The sequence below is a fragment of the Meles meles genome, chromosome 2, assembly GCF_922984935.1.
Source record: "Meles meles chromosome 2, mMelMel3.1 paternal haplotype, whole genome shotgun sequence".
Taxonomy (NCBI): Eukaryota; Metazoa; Chordata; class Mammalia; order Carnivora; family Mustelidae; genus Meles; species Meles meles.
The window spans coordinates 13515997-13535100 of record NC_060067.1 but is presented as its reverse complement, the minus strand read 5'-3'; the positions used below and the strand labels follow the sequence as shown (position 1 = coordinate 13535100).

Here is a 19104-nt window from a genome sequence, read left to right as displayed (position 1 = left end):
TCCAGTTATATGCCCTATATCTAGACAATGGTGTATAGTAGCGCCCAATATCTTCACACTTAACTGATTTGATATTTCTATTAACAACCCAATTTAACTTTGTACTCATTAGATTTTCTATGGAAATGGGAGCATAAATCAAACATAGAGCCTCTTACAGAATGACTTTTTGGAGCTCTCAATGAACATCATTTAAATAAAATACTTACTCTGTTCGGACTTTACCACCCACCAATTAGATGGACGCCTGGAAATTCTTCGACTTCTTGTAATAGTTGAAGTCACTTCATCAGGTACAAGATTATTCTTCTTGGACCTACTGGGAAAATGCTTCTTTTTATATTCCTTATCTTTTTTCTGATTCTCTGTATAAGGAACATTGGTGCTATTTTTCTTGCTTCCTAAATTAAAGAAAACCATAAGAAACAATTTACAATCTATGGAACCAAAGAGTTTTCAGAAAGTCACAATAAGGTTAAAAAAAAACTCCCAATTATGTCTTAAATTTATTCCGTGGGCTTCTTTCATTTTTTTTTTTAAGCCAAGTGTTCTCAATAAGATCTATTTCTGTCAGTTAAATGTAAACTTTTCACATTGCTTAATACCATACACTTCTGAGCCAAAAAAATAAGTACATTCTGAAAAGGAAAAATATATGGCTTCTTCGAACTACTTACCAATGTCCCAAGTTAAAAAAAAAAAAGTAACTACTTCTTTTCTGTTTTGAAATAAGTCATTATTTTGTCAATTTAATTTTTGAAGGAGGAGATTTTAAAGTGAGGTTTCAATAAAGAGATATTCCTACATGTAGAAAAAACATTATTTTTGTAAATAGAATTTAAAAAGAGAAAAGAGAATGAAAAGAAACAATGAATATGGCAAGCAATACATAGCTGATGAAAAGGTTTGGTGTCAGTAGTAACCTCATTTCACTACCACGACAGAGGTAAGAAAAGAATCTAACGGAAGGGTGAAATCAATTGTAGTTTTGTTTTTTGTGGCTGACAACCAGAAAAATCAGAGAAATACACAATATTTCAATATAAATATTACAGTTGAGAAGGGCACAATCACCAAAATGGAAAATTTCTTTTTTGCAGAAATAGGTTTAAAATATTGGGTATGAGCAGACAGAATGGAAAATTTTCTTGATCATCAAATAAATCAAGAAACCATTATTTCTTAAGTAACTGAGACAAAGATTTCTGGTCCAAAGAAGGAATTACACTCATATCAAGTAGGAAATACTCATGGACTAAATAAACTACATAACAGTATGTAAGACCAATTGAGCAGGTATTATATATTATATACAATCACATAATTAAATATGAAACTATATAGAACTTTTTATAAAAAGATGAAAGGAGAACATAATACAGGTTGAAATCTGAAAATACAGGAAATAGAAGCCCAGTCTTTCACTAAGAGGGTAAATTTGGGGAAATAATTCAGATGGAGATGATATCTAAAGCAAAAGAATAATTTTCTCAAGGTATAACTATAAAGGAAGAGCAAAGAGCAAACTATTAAACTTGGGGAATATGGAAAGAATCACTAAAATTTATAGATTAAATGAGGAAACGTAATCAGTAAAGACACAGAAGGAAACCAAACAAAAAAAATAGGGAGAATCAGAATACTATAGCATCAGAAATTAGATAGTGTTTAATTGGGCTATAATGAAAACTACATCTTGTCATCTTTACTATATGTAGCATATAACATTGTTTTTGGCACATATGCTTGAAATAAGAATTCAGGGTAAAGCCAATGTTACAGCAGGCACTGAAATTGGCAGAAGTACTTCCAGCATGAGCTATTTTGATACGCCAACTACACTTCACAGATCATCTATATCAGCATCACCTAGGAGACTATTTAGAAATACAGAATCTTGAGATGCCTAGGTGGTTCAGTTGGTAAAACATCCCAACTCTCAATTTCGGCTTAGGTCATGATCTCAGGATCATGAGCTCAAACCCAGTGTCAGGCCCGTGCTCAGTGGGGATTCTGCTTGTCCCTCCCCCTCTCTCTGCTTCCTCTATTTCTCTCTTTCAAATAATCCTCAAAAAAAAAAAAAAAAAAAAAAAGAGAATGAAAGAAAGACAGAATCTTGGGTCCCATCTGAGATCTACTAAGCCAGTTTATGAATCAAAATGTTAAGAAAATCCTCAGGGAATTCAAACGCATATGCAAGTTTGAAAACCACTGTTCTGCTGTTTTAGCCATTCTGCCAGTTAAATGTGATTGAGAAGTAGAGAGATAGAAAACGAGCCAAATTATGTCAAGATCCCTTACAGCAGCATAACTCTCTAAGTCCAGTTTGACAATAAGTTACAGGATTTGGCAACTCTGAATTTGAGACAAAGGGAATGATTTATGCTTATAAAAGGAGTGAAAGAAAAATATGAGCCTTAATGATCTGAACCAGGCACAAAAAAAGTTGATGAAAAAGGAAAGAATATACTTCACCAATACTGTGCTTAAATACGAGAATCAACCAATATGCTAGAAGTGATAAGAAAGGGAGATATTAAAAAAAAAAAAAAAATGGGAGATATTAGAAGAGCCATAACAGATAGCAAAATCTTGACAGTAAAGAACATATTTGAGGGAATGGATATAGAATATAATAAAGGGTCAGTTTACAAAACACTAAAGCAAAGACGGAGAACTTTCAACATGGTTGCCACTGATTAATGGGTTTAAGGAATCACCTGTAAAACTTCAAGAATCCTCACCAGTGAGCAGCATTTTCAGGCCTCCTGTATATCCACCCTTGTGTCTCTTCTCCAACTCCTTTTCCTCTATTTCCCCCTTTTTCTTTCCTCTTATCAAAAGTATCCTTAGGAACTGTATTTTTTTAATAAAGATTTTATTTATTTATTTGAGAGAGAGAACAGGATGATCAGCAGAGAGAGGGAAAAGCAGGCTCCCCACTGAGCAAGGAGCTCAATGTGGCACTCAATCCCAGGACCCCAGGTCCATGACTCGAGCTGAAGGCAGGCACTTAAACTGACTGAGCCACCCAGGTTCCCCCTCAGAAACTGCTCTAACAAATAAGAGGTGCTCATGATGACATAAATTGCCCACGTTCATGAATAAACTTTAAAAAAAAATCAGTGTGAACAATGATTTAGGGGAAAAGAATCTAAGGAAGAAAATGCTATCATGAAAGACCTGTTCAGACAGCGACATAGAAATCATACAAATTCAGAAAAAAACCAATTAATTATTCTAGAAATTAATTCCAAATCAGGGAAGATCAGAAACTGAATGACAAACAACTTAGAAAACGAATAAACAAGAACACATGCAGAAGATATGAACAGATGGCAATGTGAAGAGAGCTGACTTAGAACTGAGGGGACATATTGTCCTAAGTAGGGCAATGGCCAGAAAAAGAGGTGACTTAGAAGTGATATATTTCTAGGGCGCCTGGGTGGCTCAGTGGGTTAAAACCTCCGCCTTCGGTTCAGGTCATGATCCCAGGATCCTGGGATCAAGCCCCGAATCCTCAGCAGGGAGCCTGCTTCCTCCTCTCTCTGCCTGCCTCTCTGCCTACTTGTGATCGCTCTCTGTCAAATAAATAAATAAAATCTTTATAAAAAAAAAAAGCAGCAATATATTTCTATTACTGTGGGAAATTTGCATATTTACATGTAAAGGAGTATCATTCTGAAGGTGGGACATCTTTTAATAAACAGCAAAATTATTCACCCAAAACACAGTAATACTTCTGTCATTAATAATAATGTATTCCAATGACCCATAGAGGTAACTGCTAAGGCTAAGATCTAAGAGATACTTTAGGAATAGAACAGATATAGTTCCTGTTCTCATGGAACTTTCAGTCTAACTGCCAGAAAGAAAGATGGAAATTTAGCAAGTAATTATATATTTGATAAAACAAAAAGGATGCTATTGGAGCATATATAGGAACATACTGGAATATGGAGTAATAATCAAGTAAAATGATATTTAAACTGAATACAAACCTTGGTAGGGGACAGAGTACACTTAGGAAAAATTTTCTAAGCAAAAGTTACAGCACTTTAAAAGGCCCACAGTTGAGACAGTAGTCTGTTCATGAACTGGAAGAAATTCATTATAAAGTAACCCAGGAGATGAACCTGGAGCGTAAAGAGAAGACAGAGGGCATGTGCATAAACTGCTAAAATAATCTAAGAAACAAATGACTCTAACTTGGCTAAGGAGAACAGCAAGAGGAAAGGAGAGAAGTAAAAGATATGAAAGTCAAACTGTATACAGGTTGCTGAAGGAAAGAGGAGTCAAAGATGATGCAGGTTTCTTTCCTGAGCTACTAAATGTATTATGGCCCCATTTACAAAGATAGGAAAACTAAAGAAGGAGCAAGTTTGGAAGAATTTATTAGTTTCTAAATCATCTAGTTTGAGAAGCCTAAGAGAGAGGAGAAGTGGAAAAGTCTACTGCTTCAACAGAAATCATTAGCTTAGGCATTACAAATTTGTCAAGTGCCTTTTGACTTAAAGAAAAAATATCTTCAAAGAAAGAATATCCTTGGAATTAAGTTATTTTCATATTATTAGTCTTTGAACTGAGATGGTTAGTAGAAAAATATCCTTCCAAAAATGTACTCCCCCTAATCCACAAAATCTGTGAAAATGTTATCTTATATGGCAAGAGACTTTGCATATGTGACAAAATAAACCTTAAAATAGGGAGATTACCCTGGGTTACTTAGGCTGGTCCAATCTAATTATGCGTGTTCTTAAAAGCAGTGGTCAGAATGACAGGACAAAGGAAGAAGAGGCAAAAGAATCTGGAAATACAAGAAACCTGGTATTGCTGGCTTTGAAGATGAAAGAAGGAAACCATGATTCAAGGATATAAAAAACTTCAAGAGGCTGGAAAAGACAAGGAAACATATTCTCTCCTAGAATCACCAGAAAGAAAAGCAACCTTGTCAATATATTGATTTTAGCTCAGCAAGATCTATTTCAGACTTGTGACCCACAGAACTGTAAGATAATAAATGTGTGTTGTTTTAAGTCACTAAGTATGTGGTAATCTGTTATGACAGTGATGGAAAAATTAATACAATTGGTAATTAATCAGACATTACATTTGCTAACCAATCTAGATAAAGAAGAATTTATCTGAATATCAATGTGAAGAATCTGGCAGGTACTTAATAAATGTTTAACATTTATAATTAAACAGTATCCTTCAAGCATACTTTCTTTTTTTTTTTTTAAGATTTTATTTATTATTTGACAGAGATCACAGGTAGGCAGAGAAGCAGGCAGAGAGAGAGGAGGAAGCAGGCTCCCTGCTGAGCAGAGAGCCCGATGCGGGGCTAGATCCCAGGACCCTGGGATCATGACCTGAGCCAAAGGCAGAGGCTTTAACCCACTGAGCCACCCAGGCGTCCCATACCTTCTTGATTTAATGTTTTTTCCTAAGAAGATAAATCAAAATTTTGTACCTTCAAATTTTATGAATTAATATTCTACGTAAAGGACTTAAAAAAAAAAAAAGCTTCCCTGTAACTTCAGTTTAGTCAGATTCTTAAAATAGCCAGCTGCTAATGAGAAAGTGAAGGAAGTTGAGAAAAAGAGAGAGAGAAGGAAAGAAGAACGAGAGAGAGAAAGAAATTCAATAAAAATAATATGGGGCTGAGGGGCACCTGAGTGGCTTACTTGTTTAAGTATCTGCTTTCTGCTCAGGTCATGATCCCAGAGTCCTGGGATCAAGCTCAGCTCTGCCAGGCTCCCTGCTCAGTGAGGGATCTGCATATCCCTTTCCCTCTGTCCCTCACCTCACTGTGCTCTCTCTCTTTCAAATAAATAAAAATCTTAAAAAAAAAAAAATATGGGATATGTCAGACATTTACAAGAGAGGTCTGCAAAATAGAAAAGGTGGATACACAAAGGTACAAACAGACAAAACTGAAATCTGACAACTATTATTCCAGGTGATATAAAGTCTATGTTTAGATTATACAAAAAGAAAGCTAAAATAATTGAACAAGTAATACTTAAAGTAGAATTTCCTTTCATAAAAACTAGCTTAAATACTGTGCTTTAATATATACTCTTTCTCCCTTCTGTATCAGCAATATTACATTATATTATAGTCATCTAGGACCTCAAGGTACAAATACAATTCTGGTGAAGAGAGTTTTCTGGTTAGCTAATAGTTTTTTCAAATCAGCATCGAAAACATTTTCACTTATTTCAAAACTTCTTGATAGTGCTGAAGAAATATAGGCTCTAGGGGCGCCTGGGTGGCTCAGTGGGTTACAGCCTCTGCCTTCGGCTCAGGTCATAATCTCAGGGTCCTGGGATCGAGCCCCGCATCGGGTTCTCTGCTCCGCAGGGAGCCTGCTTCCTTCTCTCTCTCTGCCTGACTCTCTGTCTACTTGTGATCTCTGTCTGTCAAATACATAAATAAAATCTTAAAAAAAAAAAAAAAGAAAGAAATATAGCCTCTAATGAGGGGACAGATCCTGAGCCAATATTTTTTAACCTTGAGTATTATCGCCTAACTTATAGGGCTGTCAAGAAGGATTAAATTGTATTTTGTATTAACATAAAGTGTCTAATACATTTGTTAAGTGGTTTCTATTCCATTAACTATTCTAAAGAAATTCTATAAGAATAGCTACCTCTTCTATTACTTTTAAAAAAAGTGGTATAAAAAACATGAATGAATCTTTTCTTCATGACAGTGTCATCATTACAAACCTCAATCACTACAAAGTGATTACATAAAGAGGGCAGCCATACTCCAAGTTTGTCTGAGACAATCCCAGTTTATGCTTCCTATCCTGACATCCCCTCTCATTCTCAAGTGTCCCAGTTTGGATGATAAATACTATAGTGGTCCAAGATAAAAAGATCTATTGAGATACTACTTGGATAACTGTTCTCTGTAATTCTATTATCATCCCGTGAATATATGTGTATATCTGCTACTCTACAGACACTACTACTACATTGATTTTTTTTTAATGGTAATTACTGTTTTAGTTATCTTTGTAATTTCAGTGCCCAATACAGTGTATGGCAATTTACTGAATGTTAAATAAGTAAATGATGGAAAAGAAGAGTATGAAGTTTTATCCTGTAAGAAACAGCTCCATACTATCTTAGGGTTTTTCCCCCCAGTTTATATTTTAATAAAACTCAAAGAATATATGATGTTGTCTTATTCATATTCTGGTAACCATCTGCTTTATAAGTCTTTTCTCTTCACTTTTTCCTTTATATATGCTGCCATCTTAAAAGCTACACAAAACTCAAGTGACTCACAATTGAATTACATGTAAAATAGAGATACTAGAAAAGAGCTTATAGATTTAGGTTTACTTTAACTACTTCCCAAAGCTAAACAGAAATATTACAAGAACATAAAGTGGTAGGATAATGTTCACAGGTATACTTAATGCAAAACACTTACCCATAGGCAGCATCTCTTTTTTGGGAAATATCAGTATTTATCATCTCTTCACACTCTTCCATATTTCTGTCTGAATATCTCTGTAACTTACCTAACTTACCTTGGGTGATATGTGACATATTTTTATTTTTTTCTTTAGATTGAGCCACATCAACCTGTTCTTCAAGTATATTGTCCTTAAATTTTCTTCTCTGTTTTTGTTTTATAGTCTTTTTCTTTCCAGATGATTTTTCTGCATTCTCATTATACACTTCATATTTTGTAGATTCATAATGATTTTCCAGTTCATTTGCCAAAGCACACTCCTTACCCATTCTTTTTTGTTTAGAAGGCTGAGATTTCCTTACTGGGTAAGCTGTGTCAGAATGTTCGTCACTTGTCAAATTTGCAGGTGATACACTGTGATGTTCTTCTCTTGGCTTCTTACTTTGAAGGAGTGCAGAGTTCTCTACAGGGTTTACTGTGCATTGTTTCAGAGGCCCAGCCTTCCTGGGTATAGTAATCCAAGATCGACTGGCAAAACTTCTTTCTGATTCATCAATTATAAATTCATCCTCTAACAAATTCACGTCATTTGAAGGAGATGAGTGAAGTGGAGCAGTTGCTATATGCCTAACAATAGGACTAAAACAGGATGTTAGAATAAATAATAGCTCAAAAAATTAAGTTTTTACTTTGCTTTGTGAAGACCATAATCTATACATGTATAAAATCTATGTATCTTTTTTTTTTTTTTTAAGATTTTATTTATTTATTCAACAGACAGAGATAGCGAGAGAGGGAACACAAGCATGAGAGAGCTGGAGAGGGAGAAGCAGGCTTCCTGCCGAGCAGGGAAGCCCAGTGCAGGGCTTGATCCCAGGATGCTAGGATCACGACCTGAGCTGAAAGCAGCCACTTATGATTGAGCCACCCAGGCGCCCCTCTATGTATATTTTAAAGAACGAAGCACACCTCAATTTTCCCTTACCCTTGAAAATCCTCCTCTTCTTTTACACTTCTATAATGCCTGATTATACTCATTTATAACACTAATGAGATTTGAATTGAATCTCAATTTAAATTTAGAGTTGGAAGCCTAGACATCAACTAATTTAATGCTCCCCCCAACCCATTTTATATACTGAACAGTTAAAACTCAGAAATGTGTGGGGCGCCTGGGTGGCTCAGTGGGTTAAGCCTCTGCTTTTGGCTCAGGTTGTGATCCCAGGGTCCTGGGATCGAGCCCCGCATGGGCTCTCTGCTCAGCAGGGAGCCTGCTTCCTCCTCTCTCTGCCTGCCTGCCTCTCTGCCTACTTGTGATCTCTGTCTGTCAAATAAGTAGATAAAATCTTTAAAAAAAAAAAAAAACAAAACAAAACTCAGAAATGTGTGGGGCGCCTGGGTGGCTCAGTGGGTTAAGCCTCTGCCTTTGGCTCGGGTCATGACCCCAGGGTCCTGGGATCAAGCCCTGCATCGGGCTCTCTGCTCGTCGGGGAGCCTGCTTCTCCCCCCACCGCCGCCTACTTGTGATCTTTGTCTGTCAAATAAATAAATAAAAAATCTTTACAAAAAAAAAAAAACCTCAGAAATGTGTTAAACAAAGCCCAGACACATTGACAGTCCAAAAATGCATGCCGTTATTACATATAATATTATACTAATTATGTGTATGAACGGATGTATAGCTGTCTCTTGGGGGCCAGATGTCTTCACATTCAAGACAAGATTATTTTCAAGACATCTTCAATTCTAATATTCTAAGAAAACACTACTAAATTATGCACTAAATTATGTTATATAAAAATTATTCCAAGTTTGAATAATTCACACACATTTTCAAATAAGTTTTAATACTGCAATCATGGTACAGAAATAAATGGAAAGTATCTAGAAAGGCAGGCAAATTGGGACTAAATAGCATCTCTTCCAATTAGTTGGGAAAGCTTTCTAGAGAAGGAAGTATTATTTAAAGGATAGTAATCTGATGGACTCTTTTCTATTTCCTTTCTTTTTATAACAGCCTCAAGCAAACCACATATTCAAGTGAGATATGAATAAGTAAAACCTTAGGGTAAACAACCAAACTCTGAAGCCAGCATACGCACTCCTGTTCCTGCCTTTCCCACCTGAGTATGGATGCTTAACCATCATTGTGTCTGCTTTTTCTATGTTTTCACTAATAAAATATACAAAAATATTATGAACTGAAAATGCCCTCTCTATTTACCTAAGCTCAAACCCCTGATAATTCTTATAATGTAAAACAGTATACATACATACACATACACACTTGTGTGTGTGTTGCTGGTAAGAAACTATACTCTCCCGAGGGTTAGGCATAATTTCAATTAAAATTTGTAGCAATTAAGATTAACTTTTAGGTAAATTGTATGGATGTGTGTATATTTATGCTAAGAAACATACTATCTTCTAATAGCTAGAGTTTTGCAAGTTCATGTAATTAGAAAACTAGAAAGTCTAATGAAAAACAAAATCAATACAAACAGAAAACCATAATGAATCAATGTTAAAGTAACAGAAATGTTACTTTTCAACATTTAAAGAAATAGCCAATCTGTTAAAAATAGATTTAATTTGCTTTACTGTATATAACTCACAGTATCTGTTAGTTTTTATACATAAAAATGTAATGCTAAGAATTTAAAAATTAAGCCTTCCTAAACCAGCCAGTAAGAAATCTCTAAGGGTGCCCAGGTGGCTCAGTCAGTTAAGCATCTGCCTTCAGCTCAGGTCATGATCCCAGGGTTCTGGGAGACCCACATCAGAAAGCCCCCTACTCCCTTTCCCTGTCACTCCCCCTGTTTGTGCTTGCATGAGCACACGCACATGCGCTCTCTCTCTCTCTATCAAATAAATAAAAAATAAATAAATAAAAGAATTCTCTAACTCTGCTCCTCTATTTTACTTCAAGGGACTTCCATAACATCAAGATTATTCTAACTGATGATATCCTTAGGAAACAATGTTGACACTTGCTTCAGACTAAATGTCTATATACTTCCAAAATTCATAAGCTGAAACCGAATCTCCAGTGGGATAGTATTTGGGGGTGGGCTTTACGAGGTGATTAAGTCATGAGGGTAGAACACTCATGAATAGAATTAATACCCTCATAAAAGAAGCCACAGAAAGCCCCCTTACCACCTTCTGCCATGTGAGGTTATGGCAAGAAGATTGCCATCCACGAACCAGGAAGCAGATGTCACCAGAAAAGAAAAAGGAGATTGGCATATGACAAGGGAAAATGGTATGCCAAAACAGGGACAAATGCAAATGTGTATGAGCAAGTTGGCAGAAAGAGTGAACTAGGGAGAATGAAGGCCATAAATACCAGCAAAAAAATCTGAAGTTTCTCAAGCTCGATGGTTCCCATCCCTACCTGCCATTAATTCTAGTTAACTGCAATGTGCAGCCATAGTTAAGAATCACAGTGTGGACACTGAAGAATCTCTGAAGAATTTTTAGTAGGCAAGAACAGATTAAAATTTCTTCTAGGGGGTGCCTGGGTGGCTCAGTGGATTAAAGCCTCTGCTTTCGGCTCAGGTCATGATCCCAAGGTCCTGGGATCGAGCCCCCTGCTCCCTCCTCTCTCTGCCTGCCTCTCTGCCTCCTTGTGATATCTCTGTCTGTCAAATAAATAAATAAAATATTTTCAAAAAATAAAAAAATAAATAAAAAATTAAAAAAATAAAATTTCTTCTAGGATCACACTTTTACTAACACAAGCAGAAGAAAAGGAAAGAAGATTTAAAGCTCTTAAGAGTGAAATACACCATGACATAATTCTATTTCTAAATACTGCCTTCATTCTTTGATATCATATAGACTAGAAAGTGCTAATGAGGGGCACCTGGGTGGCTCAGTGGGTTAAAGCCTCTGTCTTCTGCTCAGGTCATGATCCCAGGGTCCTGGGATCGAGCCCTGCATCGGGCTCTCTGCTCAGCGTGGAGCCTGCTTCCCCCCCCCTCCCTCTGCCTGTCTCTCTGCCTGCTTGTGATCTCTGTCAAATAAATAAATAAAATCTTTAAAAAAAAGAGAGAGAGAGAAAGTGCTAATGAGCAAAAGCGCTGAATAAGCAATAAAAGCATAAATTATGAATAAGCTTACTATCTTCACATTTAATTTAGTAAGTATCTAATGATGGCTTTGGGGGTGATATGCTGGTAAGAAACTACACTCTCCTTAGGGTTAGGCATAATTTCAATTAAAATTTTCAACAATTAAGATTAACTTTTAGTTAAAGAGCATTAAGAATCCTTGATATTATTTACAGAATATAAAAGAAAAATGCCTCAAAGGATAGTTTCTTAATAACGTACCTGGATTCACCTTTTCTTTTTACAGTTTCTAAAAACAATGTTGAAAAACTCTTTTTAGTTTGTGGCTGAATTTCATCTTCTAAATCTGGTACTCTTTTCTGAGATGTTCTTGACGATTTACTCTCTTGTGGTTCTTCTGATACTTTGTCCTCTATTTCTGATACTTTATTTGCTATTTCTACTTCCTTCAAAGCATTTTTATCTTCAAAGTTTAACCTAAAAGGTTGAAAGGAAAGCAGGTTGAATAAATACTCTCACAGTTTGCTGAGTTAGGAGTTCTCCCGAACTCCCTTTCAGTAACAATACAGACCACTTACAAAATTTTTCACTAAGCCTTTATTTAATGTCTAAAAATCCTGATTTGTAACCTCTTAAAATACAGAAGGCAATTGCTCAGGAAAATTACATTTCTTATTTGTCAGTGGGGAAAAAAAGAGAAAAGACCAAGGAAATCTGTAGCTTAAAGGACTCGTTCTCAAACATTTAGTAAGATTTTGAATCATCTGAATAATTTTATTAAAATGTAGATTCTGAGTTAGTAGGTCTAGAATAGGGTTTGAGATTCTTTATTTCTAACAAGCTGCCAGATAATGCATTGCTCTTGACCCTGAGCCGTATACCACACATTTTGAATAGCAAAATCTTAGAATGTACTTAACTCCTTGGCTCCAAGAATTACACAAGACACCAGACAGACATTAATTACACTTACTGCAAAAGTTCCCAGTAGCAAAGGACTTTCAATGATCTACTTTGCTTCTTAAAGGCCAAAATGAGCCCCAAGAAATAGACGATTCACCACAACTTATCTTCAAAATACTTATCCTTTGCTACCCTAGAAATGAGCCAATATATACCTACCATTGTAATACTATGTCATTGTAAATGACATAGAGAAAACACTCTTAGGAAGATAAAGAAAACATATTATCAGAAGAAAACACTTTTTTCCATAAACTATAGAAATGTTTACCCACAAACTTCTCTGAAGTATACTTTAAGCCTTCCTTATTAAATATAAACTGAATATAAACTGAACTATGTTATGCTCTTCTCATGTTAATATTCCTCAATACTTACTTACTATAAAATACATTAAAAATAAATTTAAAAAATTAATAATTTAAAAAATTTTTAAGATTGATATTATTTCAGTAAATAAAAATTCACCTTTTCCTGGTTTTAAGAGAAATCTCCATACTTGAAGACAGTGTATTTACTGAATTTTCAGAAGTGTAGGTCTCTTTCTTTTGGGCAATGGATGGAATCACATTTTGTGATACAGAAGCTTTTGCATCCAAAAGAACAAAAGGTGAACCAACTGATAAGTGTAATTCCTCATCAGCCTCACTGTGATGATCTTTTGTTTTTTTACTTGACATTTTTCTCGAGTCAGGTGTATTTTTAGAACCAATACCAGCTGTCAAAATTTGCTGATGAACTTCATGGTCCTGACCTGGAAGAAAATTATATGAAGACATTAGAAATTTTTAAAATAACAGTATTAGAATCAAATGTGCTTTTTAAAATTCAGCAGCAATAACTAGAAATAGTTTTCAGAGGACTCACAGTTCATCAAGTTTATAATCAAAGATCTAAGACTAAAATACATTAAGGGCAGGGCGCCTGGGTGGCTCAGTCGTTGAGCAGCTGTCTTCAGCTCAGGTGGTGATTCCAGGGTCCTGGGATCCGGCCCGCCATTGGGCTCCCTGCTCAGTGGGAGGCCTGCTTCTCCCTTTCCCACTCCCCTTACTTGTGTTCCTCTCTCACTGTATCTCTCTCCATCAAATAAAAAAAATATTTTTAAAAAATATTTTTTTTTAAATAAATAAATAAGGCGCGCCTGGGTGGCTCAGCTGGTTAAGCGGCCGCCTTAGGCTCAGGTCATACATAATTCCAGGAACCTGGAATGGAGCCCCGCATCGGGCACCCTGCTCAGCAGAAAGCCTGCTTCTCTCTTTCCCTTTGCCTGCTGCTATGCTTACTTGTGCTCTCTATCCCTGTCAAATAAATAAATAAAAATCTTAAAAAATAAATAAATAAATAAAATTACATAAGGCCTTTAAAAGTCTAATTCATGAAATTAATGAATATAAAGTATTTTTCCATGCTCTTAAGTTTTGAAATGACAAAAATTTTCAAACAGAAAACTCACAATTCTATGGATAGTCAATTTACCCAAGATTTGAATAAATCTATACACAGCTAAAATAAAGAAGTAATGCTAGAGAAATCATGAGATTCGATCTTTAAGATCTAATCTTTAGATCTTTAGATCTAAGGCCGCTAGATGACCACATATTTATACACATACATACATATACAGAGACATAACAGATATGTGTATATATGTAAAGGTATACATATAAAAATATTTTTTACACATAAAAGTTTATGTACATACACATATACACATGTACATTTATGTGTGTACATATATATAAAGAATATACATATTCTCTTTGGCTTATACCTTCAAATATCAAAGAAAAAGTAGAACTGTTGGGGAATATTTATACTGATTCATACTATGAAAAAGCAAATATTAGGAGCACCTGGGTGGCTCAGTGTCAGTTAAGCATCCAATTCTTGATTGCAGCTCAGGTCATGATTTCAGGGCGGTGAGACTGAGCTGCACGTTGGGCTCCACACATAGCACAGAGTCAGCTTGGGTTTCTCTCTCCCTCTCTCCCTTTCCCCCACCTCCCATGCACTCAACCTCTTTCAAATAATAATATTTTTTTATGAAAGCAAAGATTAAAAATTTTAAATACAGGGGCGCCTGGGTGGCTCAGTGGGTTAAAGCCTCTGCCTTCGGCTCGGGTCATGATCCCAGGGTCCTGGGATCGAGTCCCACATCGGGCTCTCTGCTCAGCAGGGAGCCTGCTTCCCCCTCTCTCTGCCTGCTTCTGCCTACTTGTGATCTGTCTGTCAAATAAATAAATAAATAAAATCTTAAAAAAAATTTTTTTTAAATACAATCAAAAAGGAGCTTTTGGAAGGTTATAGAACAAGAAAGTATACTCAGTTTTCTCTGTTTTCCCTCTAAATACAAGTAAGCTAAATTCCTAGTACTTATCCATCAAATAACAATAAGAGAACTCTAAAGGCTAGAAGGAAAGAGGCATATTTGCTAGAAACCTCAAATCTTTAGCAACAAAAGACAGTTTTTCCCTTTATCTCTCATGAATCCCCAAACTGGGTTCTAGAGAGGTGTGCAACCCTGAACCACAAATAGGGGGATAAAAAACCCTGCACTCTCCATCCAAAAGACCTGGAGAAGGGAAACACAATAGAGACCTAATGGGAACCCCAACTCCCATTCCACAAGCTAAGCCACTAAATACTCCATTCTGCAGTGGCGCTATAAGAGGAGCAAAGCCTTAGGCCATGCCAGGACCCACTCCGTAAGTTCTATGGGATAGTAGTAGCAGAGGAGCAAAGTCCTAGAGTAACTTTGTCCCTCATCCAATGAAGTCCCCACTTCAACAATCAAGGACAGCAGACCATATGATCCACAAACAGCTGCAAAGCAGTGAAGCCTCTGAGATTCCCAGCCACTGCCACAGACCAGGTGACACTGTGAAACACGGTTAGTACTGGCAACAATGACGGTACCAGTGAGCAGTCTAATCTAAAGCAAGAAGAACATACAAGAACACTACATCCCTCACGCCCCTGTCCTCTACCCAGTGATTTAAGAAGATCCAATCCCAAAAGCTTCTGGCCCCAACCCTCATTTGAAAGAATGAGGACATGGGGTACTCAGGAAAGCACCTTCCATTCATCTGACACAGCACCAGCAAGAACTACGGAGGAATCTCAGCAGCATAAGGAAACAAAACAGAACAAAATGCCACTGCTAGGACTCTAACACTTAACTGTCATTGGAAATATAATCCACAAAAGTGAGTAAGAACCTACATATTAAACCAAAACAAGGAAACTATATGCTATAATAAACAATTTAAATACAATCAAGAGTCTCCAAAAATAACCAAAATGCCAAGAATACAATAAAAATGACTGATTATACCAAAAACCAGAAAAATAGACCTGAATAAGAACAATATGATGAATGGACACAAATAAACAAGATGAATCAATGTTGCAATTATTTAATAAGAATTTTAAAGTATACATCATAAAAATATTTTAATAATTATGAACTGACTGAAAAGATAGAAACTCTCAAAGAAATGAGTTACAAAGGAGAATCAGTTTTTTGGATTTTTGCCCATTCTTTTCAGTGTGCAGTGGTATCTAATTATTATTTTAATTAAAAATTTCCTAATGATGATAAATCAAAGCCACAATGAGATTACTACTTCACACCCATTCGCATGGCTATTATCACAAAACACACACATGCACAGAAAATAACAAGTACTGGTGAAGATGAGGAGCAATTAGGACCCTTATGCAATGCTGGTAGGAAATGTAAAATGACACAGCCACTACAAGGAACAGCCTAGTGGTACCTCAAAAAATTAAATATACAACTGCCATGCAATCCAATAATTCCTTTTTGAGGTATGTATCCAAAAGAATTGAAAGCAGAGACCACAAGAGATATGTGTACACTCCCATTCACAGCAGCATTATTCATAATAGACAAAAAGTGGAAACACAAGAGCAAACACAAGCAGGGGGAGTGAAAGGCATGGGAGAAGCAGACCCCCACTGATCAAAGAGCCCAATATGGGGCTCGATCCCAGGACCCTGGGATCATGACCTGAGCCGAAGGCAGTCACTTAACCAACTGAGCCACCCAGGTACCCCAAGAAACAGACTCTTAACTACAGGGAACAAACTGACAGTTACCAGAGCGGAAGTGGGTGGGAGGGTGGGTGAAATAGGTGATGGGGACTACGGAGGGCACCTGTGCTGAGCACTAGTGTTCTATGAAGTGCTGAATCACTATATTCTACACCTGAAACTAATATTAGATGGTATGTTAACAAACTGGAAATTAAATAAAAACTTCTTTAAAAAAGATGAAAAGCTAAGATTCTACATTTACCATTAGGATAAGACAGACTTTTTAACCAAAACAAGGTCAAAAAATATGAAAGTCACACATCTGACAACTAAAAAAATCTTACTCATCATATGGTTAAAGAGACCATAAACAAAATCTGTAAAAGTCAAGGGATTATCTGAACACCCACGAAATCAACCTGAAATGTAAGAAGATATATCCAGATATCTACAGAGTATCTCCGGCGGTTGGTTTTGAGGTATGAAGCAGGGAGCCGTGATTCTGTGGGCAGATATCGGAAGATAAACAGAAGGGGGTGGTAGCCTCTGGGATCCTGAGCTGCCTGAACACAAAGCCTCCTGCACTGCAGACCAGACACAGACTCACAGACTGGTAGCAAGCTGCAGGGAGAGGACTTTGGGACAGCGCCCCAGACTGAAACCTGGAACTGCAGGGGGGCAAGTGCAAACTGGGGGCAGCTGGCAGTTTCAGAAGCACAAAGGGCAAAGACGTGCCTAAACCTGGAAGTAAGGGCTGGTAATACTGCTGGGGGGCACATAACCCAGAACGCTCTGGTTTTTAGCAGCACAGACAAAAAACAGAGTCAGTGTGACCTGGAGGGCTCTTTGGAGAAGAGACTGTGATCTCTCTGGTCTGAGTCAGAAGTCTGGATATAGTCACTTCTGCTCTGATTCTTGTAAGAGACACAGAAAGCCGCCAGTGAAAGCTCCCAGCAAACAAAAGCCCCAAAACCTAGTCTTCACTGAGCATTCCCACCCCCACTGGAAGCAGGGCAACTCTGCCCAAACATGGTTGCCTGAGTAATGGCGTGGCAGGCCCCTCCCTCAGAAGACAGGCTGGAAGAACAGGAGGCTGACAACCCTAAGGTCCCTATGAAACAGGTGCATCTTGCTTTGGCTGTGGTCAATAGTCTGGACTCTGTACATTCCCTCAACCACCCCTCAACAGAATGACTAGGAGAAGAAACCCCCCAAACAGGAAAAATTCAGAGACTGTGACCTCTGCCACAGAACTGATGGATATGGATATAAGCAAGATGTCGGAAATAGACTTTAGGGTAACAGTTACGCATACAATAACTAAAATGGAGAAAACCATTAATCGCAACATAGATTCTCTAAGGGCAGAAATGAGAGCTGATCTGGCAGAACTTAAAAATGCTATCAATGAGATCCAATCTAATCTAGATATTCTAACAGTTAGGGTAAAGGAGGCAGAAGAACAAATTAGTGATCTAGAAAACAAACAGATAGAAAAGAAGGAACAGGAGGAGGCCTGGAACAAACAGTTTAAAATCCATGAAAACAGAATTAGAGAAATAAATCAAGCCATGAAACATTCCAGTGGCAAGGAAACCATCTTAAGGGCAGTTAGGGGAAAGAGATTCCTTACATACAGAGGGAGGAATATCAGAATAACGTCAGACCTGTCCATGGAGACCTGGCAACCCAGAAAGGGCTGGCAAGACGTATTCAGGGCACTAAATGAGAAGAACATGCAGCCAAGAATACTTTATCCAGCAAGGCTATCATTTAGAATGGATGGAGAGATAAAGAGCGTGCAAGACTGGCAGAAACTGAAAGAATATGTGACCACTAAGCCAGCACTGCAAGAAATATTAAGCGGATTTTTTATGACTATTAAGGGGGGGTTCATATGGAAGGAGTAAGAACCCAGGAATGATACAGAAATTTACAGACAATCTATAGAAATAAGGACTTTACCGGCTTAACAATGACAATAAAATCATATCTTTCAATAATCACTCTCAATGTGAACGACCTAAATGCTCCCATAAAATGGTACAGGGTCGCAGATTGGATAAAAAGACAGGACCCATCCATATGCTGTCTACAGGAGGCTCATTTTGAACTTAAAAGATCCATCCAGACTGAAAGTGAAGGGATGCAGAAGCATCTTTCATGCCAGTGGGCTTCAAAATAAAGCTGGGGTAGCAATTCTCATATCAGACAAATTAGATTTTAAGCTAAAGACTGTGGTTAGAGATACAGAAAGACAATAAATCATTCTTAAATGGTCTATCCAACAATAAGATCTAACAATTGTAAATATCTATGCCCCCAACATGGGAGTAGCCAACTGTTAACCAAAACAGAGACAAATTGATAATAATACGTTAATTGTAGGAGTCCTCAACAGTCCATTCCCAGCAACAGACAGCTCATCTAAGCAGAAAATCAACAAAGAAACAAGTGCTTTAAATAACACACTGGGGGGCGCCTGGGTGGCTCGGTGGTTTGGGCCGCTGCCTTCGGCTCGGGTCATGATCTCGGGGTCCTGGGATCGGGTCCCGCATCGGGCTCTCTGCTC

At 37.1% G+C, this 19104-nt stretch overlaps 1 protein-coding gene across 2 annotated transcripts in view; it reads right to left on the bottom strand.

Annotated features, from left to right (window-relative positions):
• CENPC (centromere protein C) overlaps positions 1-19104 on the bottom strand; it is a 100933-nt gene that overhangs the window by 52185 nt on the left and 29644 nt on the right. For both annotated transcript variants that reach the window (XM_045997962.1, XM_045997963.1), the window contains 4 exons: positions 12942-13227; positions 11772-11987; positions 7550-8073; positions 210-401 (listed from right to left, as the gene is read on the bottom strand). In XM_045997962.1, the coding sequence (XP_045853918.1) occupies positions 210-401; positions 7550-8073; positions 11772-11987; positions 12942-13227 (1218 nt within the window). The remainder of the gene's footprint in view (positions 1-209; positions 402-7549; positions 8074-11771; positions 11988-12941; positions 13228-19104) is intronic.